Here is a 13,958-nt window from a genome sequence, read left to right on the forward strand (position 1 = left end):
GCTTTTTATAAATCTTTAAAAACAAATAAAGAAAGGATAAGACAAAATGGAACACATTCTCAAACGCCTATTTATCGGTAATAATACTTGAGGGTCTTGTTGGAGTTGATAGAATATCGAATCACGGGACTGGGAAACGCAGAATAAAGGACAAAACATATAGCATATACAAACAAAATATAAAGAATAGAAAATAAAAGGATGATCAAATAGAGAATAATGAGCAAAATTACAAAAAATGCATAAAGAATAGAAATAATGTTTTAAAAATTAAAAGAATACAAAATCGATGGACCATCCATCCAGACTATTACACTTTTGTAGTTGTCCATTTTTGATTAACATATTTTTTTATTAGAATGATATAAAATGACCACACATTAATAACCTCTATGAAATGACACAGATTCAAATAATTTACAATCTTCGATTTGTTTAATTCATGTTAGCAAACAAGTACCGCATATCTATCTGAAGTTGTTAAAATAATTATTGCTAATTATAACAAACGCGGCTTAACAGCCTTACCATTTTATGTAATGTACGCGTACGTTGATTGTAGGCCCCTAGTGTTACCACATGCCGAGAAGACTTCAAATGGAAACACAAGATAATTAATGACAAGACGAAGGCGAAGGACACTGATCTGTAATTTTGTATGATATGATCACTTGGTATTTCTCTCTATGTACGTGCAATGAAGATGACAGAAAAGTGGAAATTAAAAGGAGGGAAGACAAGTTGAACATAGACGGGATAGTTTTCCAGTTTCGTTTATGAAACATTCATCACAGTTCAAGAAATTGGAGGTTAGTTTTGCTCAGTATACTAGAGGTGGGATTAGGGGTGGGGTCAAGGATACTGGGATCCCCTCATAGATCCCCGACATATATTCTCAATGCATACTAGACGTTTTACAAGTCTCTGCGTATGCCCCTTTTCAAATCCTCGATCAATCTGCATCTGCGAATATCAATTTGCATATTTTTCTACAATATTACTTTTACTAGATTTATTTCACTTGACTTGGGCGGAGTTTAAGAAGTTCGTTTATTTAAGACCAGTCCATCTATAGACAGGAGTTTTGGGATAAGATCATCAATGAAGTGTCCAGTTATTCGTCTCATATCATACACTGGTCTCACTCAGTTCCTCAGTTCTTTTGTATATGCGTTTGGTGACACTGATTAGTGATTGGAATTCAATAATAATTATAACGACACTCATCCTTATCACACACATCTTCAAATAGACTATCCTTGTGCGAATTAAAACATAAGCTCCACCCGATCAGTTGAAAAAAAACGTTGGTAAACATGCATCAGAATATCGATCATTCCATAATAAACAAGAACAATTTGGAATATAACATTTATGGAACGCCACAACTGCCTATGATTACTATAATCATATCATTAAGGAAAGAGGTATATCATGAAGCAAATTAAATTAAATGTTCATTCTATAACTAAATTTGACTATACTACTCTGACAATTTGTTATATCACTAAGATAAATTAATATACTACAAGTGTGGACACAGATCAGTGTGGATAGTATGTTTGGATGTTTGACAGTGTTTTGTATGACAAAAGAAGTTCTATGTTTTTCCCATTGGTTTCTATATTATTAACTATGTTGCATAATATGACAACCAACCTGAGCATTGGGAGAGTTGTTTATTTTATATTTAGTTTTTTATGTTCAAGACAGGCATACAAGAGACACTAATTGCATCAATTACCAAATGATTATGTCAGATAGAGTTTGTTCCACATTCTTGATTTTGGATATATTTTGAAGCTAGTAGAAGAGGAACACATAACAAGTTAATTTTTTCATGGTGTGATTTTTTTTTTTATATTGAAGATGGTATCTGAAAACATGTACTTGCTTACTATTTGTATGGTTCTATTTATATTACTTTGTGGAGAATCAACATTATCATAAATACAAGATTTCGTTTAAAAGTCGAAATTGTTTCTCAGATAAGAAGACATTTATTAGATTTTAGTAATTAATTTACTCAGATTAGAAGACATTAGTAATGACAATGCCTGACATGATGCTTGGGGCTAGATGAGACTCAGTTTTATTGTTAATACCCCCCCCTTTTTAAACATCCCTGGATCCGACTCTGAAGACTATGCCTTAAAGCAAGGAATTGTATATTTAAATATAATGATTCCATGCTTAAAGTGAAGAATATATATAAAAGATTGGGTACATGTTTTCTCTTTTTAATTCATAAGTTTGAACGTAAATTTATTAGATAAATATTATTTATTATCTTTTAATTATTATGATAGTAATAATGTTTCTAATTGGTAATCTCATTATTATTTACTACGGGTGAAAGTTGAAGTAATCTTGAAACATTTAAAAAATTAAATGTTCACTTTCTTCACGCTTAGTCTTATAACAGCTGTTAGGACACACTAGCTATGAAATTGTTGCATAGAAAGATGGAACATGTACCTATTATTTGAGCAAAAAGTGAAAGATACCCAGGGGCGGGACCAGCCATTTTTAAAAGAGGGTTCTAAACATTTGTTCCAATTTAAAACCATTGATCGTCAAAAAAGGGGGCGTTCAAAGCACGGAACCCTAACTGGCTCCGCCACTGAATCCAAAGGATATTTATACTCATAAGTCTATGAAACAATAAAACACCATTGCGAAAAACAAATAAACGACTAATAGACTATTTTATGTAAAAAACTAGTTTTGAACATTTTCATAAGTACCTAAAGAACTGTACTCACACTCTCATGCAATCTGTTTGGCACACAGAACAATTGACAAAAAGTCTCCATCTTCATGGATAATATGACGATTTCAGTCAAAATATAATACGCTGTTCTTTATAGGTCACTAGACACTTCTATCAAAAGGAATTTTTAAAGAAACACAAAAGTTTAGAAGGCAGACAAAATGACAGAAGTTACTACAACCACAGAGAACATTAGTGAAGGATACATTTTAAGAAAAATCTACAGAGGTAATTTAAAAGATTAAACTTTTAACTGGCGTGCAAGAAATATCTTAGAATGCTGAAATTAAGAAACATAATTGTTGTTTTATAAAAAGTGTTCTTTCTTATCTCATCGCAAAAGGTTTTGAAAGTGCTAATATAATTCATATTTTGACAATTGTATTTCGGCCGGAATTGTTATTAGTGAATTAAAAGTCATTATTTTAAGAATGCGTGCAATGTATCGGTTACTCTATGTAAAGGAATATATTATGAATTTTAGAGTGAGGGCCTGATATGTGATGTGCAGTTGTACAATCATTTGCATATCTTATTTATACGGCGATCAGATCCGGCTGCTCCTTTAGTCCTTGTACATCTCTCTGAAACATTTGCTTACTTTACAAGTTACAGTTCGTTTTTGACAAGGTTAGTGTAAGATGTTGCATGGGTGGCATAACTTTTACCATCTTGAGTTATGCCCATTTATATATATAAACATAAAAATTGCTGGATTTTTCGCTTCTGTTCTCTAACTTTAGTTTGCCTCAAGCAAATGTAATAAATCGTATACACAATGCATATTACCATAAAACACAGATCAAGGTTTAAATTGAGTGGCATCAATTCTACCGTTCTTGAGTTAAGGCCATTTATAAACATAAAACATGCTGATTTTTTCGTTTCCGTTCACTTATACTTTAGTTTGCCTCAACCGAATGTTAAAATCACAAATCAGTCTTAACTACTTTAATCGTGTACATGTATCTGAATGTGGAAGTTGACACGTGTATATTTACGAGCGGGGGCATTTGTAGCCCATAGACACATTTTCCATTTTTTTTTATATGCACTTTTTTATTTGATCTTTCAGATAGCTGTGGTTGAACGGAATAATGGAAACATGTATTTGGGAATATTAGAAGATAAAATGTTGACATTTACAAAGATAATTGTTCGAAAAGTTAAGAAGAGTTTGAAGATGAATAATTCAAACTACAGATCTGTATGTCAATAAAAGATCAGATTACTTAACGATTAGTACCATTTGCATTATAACGAAGCTTGTCTCTTGTTTGAAAAAAAAAACCAAAATTTTCACTCATTACAGATTTCAGAAATTGAAAAAGAAAATTTCAAATATCATGTTGCCAAAAAAATGAGGGGCAAGGGTATATTTTTTGGGGGTGAGGGTTCAAATAGCAACAGCATAGTGTATTGCACAAAAGCATAAAAAAGAGGTAAATATATTTATTTTTTTTTTTATTTTTTTTTTTTTTGGGGGGGGGGGCAATTCGCAACAGCATAGTGTATTGCACAAAAGCCAAAAATTAAATATAAATTCAAATGATATAACCAATTCTAAGTTTTTTGGCTACCGTTATTCTGTGTCAGTAACCTATATTGCATCAAGTATTTAATTATAATCCAAATTCAGACCTGTATCATGCACGAACATTGTGTCCATTTTTGTCCCAAATGTTTAAGATTTGACCTCTGCGGTCGTATCCAGCTGCGCTTGGCGAAGCAATTTATTGTATCAGTTTGTCTGTAATAAATAAGACCGATGGAATTTTCTTTTAAATTATTTTAATTTTTTATCATGAGATATTTTTAAGATTATTTTTATATAGAACAAAATTCATATTGAATGTAAAATAAATTAATTCTGTGTCTCAGCCATACAGATAACTTTACTTCAAAATAAATGTATTTTATATTTTATCATAATCCGAAATCGCATTGAAACTAGAATAAATTTACTCTGTGTCACAGCTTCATCATACAGATAACTTTACTTCAAAATAAATTTATTTTATATTTTATTATAATCCGAAATCGCATTGAAACAAGAATAAATTTATTCTGTGTCTCAGCCTCACCATAGAGATCAATATTATCATAATCATAAATGACATTGAATGAAGAATAAATTTATTCTATGATTTTCTCGAACTAATAATAGATATTATGGCTCTATATAATAAATTTATTTTATACATGATCATATACAGTAAGCACCATGCATTTAGAATAAATTTATTCTATGTTGTATCCTTTACAGAGAGTTGACTAAAAATGGACAGCTAAGTGTAGAATTCAGTATAAATTTATTTTGAAATGTAACAAATAAATACTAATATAACAGAATTGTCTTTGTTTTTCATGATTTTTTCTCAAATACATGGGTTATAGAATAAATTTATTACGTTCTGGTCCGAATTTGGCCTCTAATTGCACTTGTCAGAATTAAGAGTGAAAAAAGAGGAAAATTGGTTTTTTCCTTTTTTATTCTGCTCTCAGTTATTTGTTTTGCAGCTATTTAATACGAAGTTTTAACAAAATAGATTTAAGGAATAACAACAATAGTGCACACACTGAAATATCTCGCCTTCTTTACTAACCATTTATATTATGTTGATAGTCCTAGATATAAAGTTTTACTACAACTATATGTATCACATAAACTTAGCATGATCCAAGAAAATGAGGTCAAGGTCAGATAAACTAAACAGAAATACATGTACATCTAACAATCATTTAATTCACTTAATGTAGTTGACCGGTCCGTCTACAAAGGACTCATCAGTGACGCTCGAATCCAAAAATGTTAAAAAGGCCAAATAAAGTACGAGGTTGAAGAGCATTGAGGACCAAAATTCCTGAAAGTTTTTCCAAATATACACAAGGTAATCTATTCCTCAGGTAGAAAAGCCTTAGTATTTCAAAAATTCAAAAGTTTTGTAAACAGTTAATTTATAGATATGACCAAGAAAACTTAACATTGACCAATGAACCATGAAAAGGAGGTCAAGGTCAGATAAACCATACCAGGCAGACATGTACACCGTACAATCAATCTATGCATTCAATATAGTCGAACTATTGCTTGTAGTATCTAAGAAACAAACTTAACCATGAAAACTTAACATTGATCAATGATCCATGAGAATCAGGTAAAGGTCAGATGATACATGGAGACTGACATGTACATCATAAAATATTTCCATACACCAAATATAGTTGACCTATTACATATAGTATTAGAAAAAATACTAAACCTCAGTGAAATGAAAATGATGTTAAGGTCAGATCACACCTACAATACTGTGCAATTGAAGATTTCTTGCTATAGCGCAATACTGTGCAATTGAAAATGTCTTGCTATAGCGCAATACTGTGCAATTGAAAATATTTTGCTATTGCACAATACTTAATATAATAATTCACATATCCTGTTTGGTGTGTATCTCCTGCCATATCATTATTATTTGCTTTTATATATATATATCAGAAATAAACAAATAAAAAAAAAAAAAAATGAAAAAAAAAAAAAAAAAAAATCCCCCCAAAATTTTTTGAACCCCTTATGATTCATCACCCCAAACTCAATCCCAGCCTTCCCTTTGTGGTATAATACCTTGCAGTACAATTTCAGAGAGATCCATACTTTTGAACACAAGTTATTGTCTGGAAACTAGAAAAAAAAGCTTTTTGTGTCCTTTTTGGTCCCAAATTCCTAAACATTTAGGGCAATTGCCCCAAAACTCCAACCCAGCCTTCCCTTTGTGATATGGAACCTTGTAGTATAATTTCAGAAAGATCCATACACTTACACAAAAGTTATTGTCCTGAAACTAAAAAAATGCATGTTTTTTTACCCTTTTTGGCCGCTAATTCCAAAAATTTTGAGGCAATTACCCCCAACACCAATCCCAGCATTTCCTTTGTGATATGGAAGCTCAAAGTGGCAATGTAAACAAGTTACGTAAACCTTTAGATTGGCTTACAGCTAATACATTAATGCTAGCAAGACATGCATTTTCATCATCCAACTGCTTTTCTAAAAGTACTTGACGACAGTCTTTTCAGTTGGATGATAAAAAATGCATATCTTCGAGAAAAATAACAAATTTTTTGGCTTCCATTTCTACGATTTCGCTTTATATTTGTCATCTTGTGATGTTTTAAAATTTAGTGTGACTGTCCTTAACTTCAAACATAACGTCCAATAAAATTTAAGTATGATGTATACAAGCTGAAGCCCCGCCTATCTTAATTGCCATGCTTGAGCAAACATTGATACAAGCAAAGCAAGCAAGCAAAACAAAGATTTGTCTTGCTAGCATTAATGTATTAGCTGTAAATATTTAGACAATTTTAATTGTTTTTTTTAATTATCCCCTTGCTGTAATAGAAATGTATCCTGTTTTCATTATCTGAGTGTAAATAACATGCATATTACCTGCTGGAGTTGGCGTCATGTGCTGCCCTGGAAAACACATCACATCAGGGACCTGTTCATGCAAATCTTTGCTTCCATCAAATACTACAAGAAACAACGCTCGGAACGTCATGAAGGTCTGATGTGTTGTTAGATAAACATATTGTCCACCAAAATCCCAGAAGATAAGACGTCCAACTTTCATCTTATACTTCCCACTTTTGAGGACCTTTTCCATTTTCTTTCTTATTTCTTCTTTAGTCATTCTTGTTCTCATTTTCTTTTCCATCTGTTTTACCGTGTGAGGCACATTGGAGGATTTCGTAGATGGTAGAGATTGTGCTGCTGCAGACTGTTCTGAGGGCAAAGAGGAAAGTGTAGCTTTGGCATAACCAGTTGAGCTTGTATCTGCAGCTTTGTTGGTAAGTTCACTCTCCTCCTCTTCTTCCAGAGAGGTCGTTAAAACCTTATGATACACAACATCCAGGGCATTGTAAGAGTCTGAAATTATATTTAATACATCAGGCAAATCAAATCCAAAACAGATGCAGGCTGTCAAAACCAAGTGAAGAATGTAAGAAAAATCAGAATTAAGATAAGAATCATATCTTATCAGGTGTAACATTCATATAATGCTATTAACACATTTTAAAGAGAGTCATATTTTAACTGATTGATTGATGAAATTATTGATTATGGAAAATAAATGTTAATTCATTGCATAATTTTAACATTTAAATTCAATTTCAAAATATAAAAACCTTAACATCTTTCTAATGAGATTAGTAATGATGTTAAGATTTTCATACACAAATAAGATTTGATATTGAATTAATATGGTGCGTGAATAGAAGGCACAAAAAAGATGGCTACAATGTGAAACTAATTTAAATCAGTGCTATAACATCTCTGCTGATAGCGCAGTCCATGCAATAGAGTTTTTTTTAAATGTGGTCAGATGTTTGTACTTATGCCTTTTCTCACCTGGATCAACAAGAATCCACTCTTTTGTAAGAATATCTAGGCCACAGCGACCTTCTACCAGAGAAATCCCATCTGTCGGGTGTCGACCATCAGGTATAATTTCTCCAGCTAACAGCTTAACAAGAGTCGACTTCCCAACAGAAAATTGGCCAGTTACCATGCATCTCATATCAAAAGATTCATAGCTGCCCTTCCCTAATAAACGATTTAACATGGCAGACTGTTGCCCTTTTCCGATGGAATCTAAAAAAAATTAAAAAAAATTGGAAAGTTTTGATTTGTTCATGTTGTGAAAAAAAAATGTATCCATACAAACACTCATAGATAATTTCTCCTCATTTGTTGGTTAATATGTTGATATGTCATCTTTTCGATATGTCAATGCGTTAAATATGTCACAATGTCTTTATGTCTATGTTTTTATGTATTAGCCTGTTTATGTATTGAATTATTGGTGTAATGATGTAGAAGTCTGTTAATGTGGTAATTTGTTAGTGTTTTAATATGTTAATGTGTTGATATATAAATATTTTAATGTGTTGAAATTTCAGTGTGTCAATATGTCTGTGTCGATGTATGAGTCTGCATGATAATGTGTTAAAATGTCAGTTTGTCGATATCTCTGTGTGGATGAATTTATCTGTTAATGTGTTAATTTATAAGTGTGTTGATATGTTTACATGTTGATGTACAAGTCTGTTAATTTGTTATCTGTTAGTGTGCCAATATGTCAAGGTGTATGTATGAGTCTGAAATTTTAGTTAATATGTCAGTGTGTCAATATGTTTATGTGTCGATGTATGAGTGTTAATGTATTGATATATCAGTGTGTTAATGCATTGATGTTTGAATCTGTTAATGTGTTAATCTGTCAGTGTGTTTATATGGCAATGCATTGATTTTTTAGTCTCTCAAGGTATCAATATGTCATTGTGTTGATGTATGAGTCTTGTTCTATGTAGATCTGTCAGTGTTTTGATGTATGAGTGTTTATGGGTTGATTTGTCAGTGTGTCGATGTATCAATGTGTAGATGTTTTAGTATGTTTATGTGTTGATATGTTGATGTGTTGATACAGTACTTGCAACCTTAGGCGTTACTATTTCAGCGATCAGTCAGCGGTCATCGATCAGTCACCGATCAGTCAAGTTCGCGTCAAACTCACGTCAGCAATCCGTCAGACTTATAGTAAAAGTAATTGACTGATCGGACTGATCGGACGGATAGTACCGATCGACCTTGATGACGGATTGAACTTTAATACGTCACATGATAAACTAATACAAATTACGGAATCTTCCCAGTAAACACACGACGTACTCCCGACGTCGGTTAATGGTCGTCTGAACGTCATGTCGTGAGTTTACGTCGTACCAACGTTGTGGGAACGTAAAAATCCAACGTTGGATGCAGACGTACAGACGACGTTATGAAATTACGTCGGATTCACGTAAATTTAGTACCTTGTCAGGACGTAACATTTTATTACGTTGTGACAACGTGCTTTGTTACGTCGTATCGACATTATAAGAACGTAGTGAATACATTGTAAAAATCTGGTTTTATGGGACGAATTTTTGGGGTATGTCATAATGAGTATTCCTGGATATATCAATCATTCACCTTCACTAGAATATATTTACGATTTTTTCGATTTAAAAAAAAAAATCCCCCTTTTTTCCCGTAGACATAATTTGCATCAAGATGTCAAAGAAAATATTACAAATCCAATTTTAATGTTCTAATATATGTATTTTATATGAATATTTATTGTTTATTATATCATTAAAATTTTGTCATCATTTATCACTTGGATTTCATAATCGTTTTTCACGATTTGATTAGTGTAACGTTCAGCAGTACTCGGGTTTTACCGCTGCATCCTATGAAAAGTCTGAGCATGCGCACTGTTGCCGCTTGATTTTTGAAAACAGTGAGGATTTGGCAGTGGAAATTTAGCTTGATCCAGATTCCAGAACAAAGAAAAAGGTAAAATAATGATTGCACATTACACCAAATAGGTTCTCCATGATAAAAACAAGTTTGATTGATGAAAATAAAACAGCTGTTACCGTGTTGGGCGCCTCTTTCAAGTCGGTTATACGTGATCGTGTTGAAATATGATACTTTTTCTTATACTGTCAATATATTGCACTGATACAAGATATTTTAGCCATGATGTGTGTGTTATTTGAATCCATTTATCAAATTTCGTGATTAACTTGTGTTGTTTCTGAAGATATATGCAATTAAAAATAAGTAAAAACTGTAGAAAGTAAAAAAAAGGGGGAGGGGTGCACAGCCACAAGTACTTGTTTTCTATCTGTGACAAGAGCTACTATCCCTATATATTAAGGCTACAAGTGTCTGCTCTGTTATTTTTTGATAATCATTGAAGCATAAAAGTCTTATCCATGTTATCAATATCAGAAAATGTGAAGCTAAACATCTCAGCACTTTAGATATTTGGGTCCATTACAAACTCCGCACATTTCAAACTTGGCATATTACCAACCCGGCCTATTAATGATAATGCTGCATATATCACTGGGGGTCGTCGCTAACATGCATGAAATATTTGCCACTGGATGTTGAGCAACAAACGATCAATCATTGTATCACTGGGTCTGACATGGAAATAGACAATTGTGCCAATAAAGATGTTGTAAAATATAGGCGTCACAGAAAAAAATTAAGATAGCCATCACGGTTGTCGCAATAGGATTAGGTCGTTGTAGGAAGGCGTCCCAGAAAAAAATAAAAAAACAGCCTTCCAAGTCTTGAAAGTGTCATAATGATTTAGACTAGGATCTAGCCTTGAAAGTTGGGTAAAATTTTCTTGTTTTCAGGGTAAAACCCAGTTTACAGGTGTTAAAACAGTACATATGGACATCTTTTTTGCTGTACAATTTATAATATGAAATCTACATGTTTATCAATGACGAGCTACATGTACAATCACTAAATATGTGATCAGAAACCATGTTGTAATCAATCATAAAACATATGAATTTTGGAATGCATTTAAATTTGTCACTTTGTTCTCCTAAAGATTTGTTGGACTAACATTTTTTTTTATATAAATAAGGCGGTGAATTTTCTCGTTTGAATTGTTTCACATTGTCATTTCGGGCCTTTCATAGCTGGCTATGCCGTATGGGCTTTGCTCATTGTTGAAGGCAGTACGGTTACCTATAAATGTTAATTTCTGTGTCATTTTGGTCTCTTGTAAAGAGTTATCTCATTGGCAATCATACCACATCTTCTTTTTTATATGAAACAGACAGAAGAATATAAAAGATAATTGAACGTATTTTTATTTATTTTTCCAGAGTCTTGTATATAAATCCACAGATCCAATGTGTCTGAGGTTGAGGAAATCATTGCAGTAACCATGTAACAGTTAAGCATGCACCAGCTCAAGAATTTGGACCAAGATTTTAAAAAGGTAAACATCAGTTGATCAGCTCTTTTTCTGTCCTCCTTAACTGAGTGATATAGTTTAACTCTTGTACTGTACGTACATACATGTACATTGAACTCAAAATTGGATTTTGTTATCTAACGTTTGCCTAAACCACATGTTATGCAACCAATACACAACGCTTATTATCATAAAACGCAGAGTTTGAATTTGGAGAGCATCTGCTTTACTGTTCTCTAGATATGTCCTTTAAATTAAGTTTGATAAGATCATTTGTGGCTCATGGACACATTCTTCTTATATTAATTTCATTTATCAAATTATAATTTGTTGATTTTATAGATTGCGTTCATTGGCATATGCTATGAGGTCTTGTTGTATCGATGTACATGCTAAATTTATTAAGGTAGAATCCTTTGCATATCTTAAATTAATTGAAAAATGACAATATTGTGAAACCAAACTTCCTTTATTAATTATTTGTAGAATAACCACTGGTTGCTCCAGAAAATATTATGTCCCCTCTCCCCCAGGGAAAGCTCTTTTCTTAAATTTTATTTGGGGGTGGTTGTGTATGAAATACCAAAATGCAAAGGAAGTGTTGTTCTTATTAATTTATAATTCTGTCGGTGCTGGGATTTTTTTTTTAAAAAGGGCTTAGGGCTGTCCCTTAGGGGCGGACATAGTATTTTCTGGAACAGACATAATTTCATTAACACATGTTCAATTTAACAACAAATTTATTTTTTAAATAAGAACGAAGGTTAATCATAAGTTATGAATAATTATATACTGTTGAAATTGTGTTAAATTTCTAACATACATCATCAAAATGTGTATAATTGGCAAAGATACAAACATCTCAGTAACAACATAACATAATTATGAATCTGCAGTTTATTATAGGACCAGCAATAGAAAAAATATTGATTATGTGTAAACACAGGATAATTTTTAAGAACTGCTGTAATTCATAAGTTGGGATCAATTTATTTTTTTGTATTTTATAATTTATGATTTTTTTTTCAGAGATCTGAAACTAACACAAGACCAGCTGGGTCAATATTCCTAATGCACCTCCAAATGAGGAACTAATGCGCCATCAAATGAGGAACTAATGCGCCATCAAATGAGGAACACAAAAGTTGTGTGTAAACAAAAATTTCTCTGTAGTGATATTGAACATGTTTCATTTTTAACAAGTGACTGAGCTTTACCATTTGTGTTGATCTGGAAAGTAGAGGATCATAGTATAAATATGTAAAAACTATGGAGTTTTTTAATGTATTCAAAGTTTTAAATTTTCAAAGAAATTGTTGTGTGAAAAAAAATCGCACTTCGTATTCCGAAAATTTAACCACATATATGTGAAAATGTCTTAGCTTCGAAACAAGCCATCCTACATATCCAGTGTACTATATTGACTGAGCTAGAGTAGAAAACATTACCAATACCAACTACGTGTATGCAGAAACAATTGTGCAAATTGCCCAGCTGATTAGAGGGCAGAAAACCAACATTTGGAATGACATGTACAATGTATACAACCAACACAAGACTAAAATTTGGAATAAAAATTAAAAATTCAGAAACAAACTATTATTTTTTTTATTGGTTCATGTAGCTACATGTACATTGTAAGAAAAAAGAAGTCTAAACTGTTGGATAGGTTTTGGTCTCTTGTGGACAGTTGTCTCATTGGCAATCATACCACATCTTCTTTTTTATACTCTCTCTAGTTGGTCAAAGGAAAAAAGCAATAGTTAGTTGAATTGAATTTCAGGTATTTTCTTCATTTGGGATATTTTTAGAAGTGTGTATGAATTGTGTAGAATATATATATTTATAAATTAGACAGTCAGATTTTGGGCCGATTTTCCTAGCTTGTAATCGTGTAGCGAATCCAGCTGAATGCATTTTCAGTAAATATTAAGGTAAATATGGTAGTTTGTTGTATTTCTGAATAATTCATTAAAAATGGTTTTCCGTCGTCAAAGTGAAACCTTCATTCTAGAATTTCTGCCATCATAGTGAAATCTGAGTTCTAGGCCACTGAAACACTAAACATTCACAATTTGAAGCACTTACCAAGATGTCATGTTGAAGGCTGTACATGTACCTATAATTGCTAACATCATCAATATTTGATTTTAGGATAGAGGGTTGTCTTATTGGCCATCATACAAAATTTCTTTTTTTGAAAAGTATTATGTGTTAAAAGAAAGAAAAGTTGCAAATTTGTTAAATGGAAATGTGTAATTCTTGTACTTCAGTATTGCAAAAGTTAAAAACTTAAGACTTTATAAACCTTAAACAACTATTTTTGGGAAAACTAGACATTTATACATTTC

At 32.1% G+C, this 13,958-nt stretch overlaps 1 protein-coding gene and 2 long non-coding RNA genes across 3 annotated transcripts in view; 2 read left to right on the top strand and 1 right to left on the bottom strand.

Moving 5' to 3' along the window:
• Positions 1-8,422, bottom strand: part of LOC143051538 (uncharacterized) — a 50,114-nt gene extending 41,692 nt beyond the window's left edge. Inside the window, exons 1-2 of the mRNA XM_076224431.1 lie at positions 8,184-8,422; positions 7,221-7,700 (exon numbers count right to left, since the gene is read on the bottom strand). Coding sequence (XP_076080546.1) covers positions 7,221-7,700; positions 8,184-8,397 — 694 coding nt within the window. The 5' untranslated portion in view covers positions 8,398-8,422. The remainder of the gene's footprint in view (positions 1-7,220; positions 7,701-8,183) is intronic.
• LOC143050959 (uncharacterized) lies at positions 570-4,054 on the top strand. The gene is made up of 3 exons (XR_012970511.1): positions 570-809; positions 2,871-3,001; positions 3,849-4,054. It is a non-coding gene; the product is annotated as an uncharacterized LOC143050959 (long non-coding RNA).
• A 1,700-nt stretch (positions 8,423-10,122) lies between the features above and the next one.
• LOC143051522 (uncharacterized) lies at positions 10,123-13,204 on the top strand. Its single transcript, XR_012970823.1, has 3 exons — positions 10,123-10,172; positions 11,516-11,631; positions 12,637-13,204. It is a non-coding gene; the product is annotated as an uncharacterized LOC143051522 (long non-coding RNA).
• The last annotated feature ends 754 nt before the right edge of the window (positions 13,205-13,958 follow it).

This window comes from Mytilus galloprovincialis, chromosome 11 (genome assembly GCF_965363235.1).
Source record: "Mytilus galloprovincialis chromosome 11, xbMytGall1.hap1.1, whole genome shotgun sequence".
In the NCBI taxonomy this organism is placed as follows: Eukaryota; Metazoa; Mollusca; class Bivalvia; order Mytilida; family Mytilidae; genus Mytilus; species Mytilus galloprovincialis.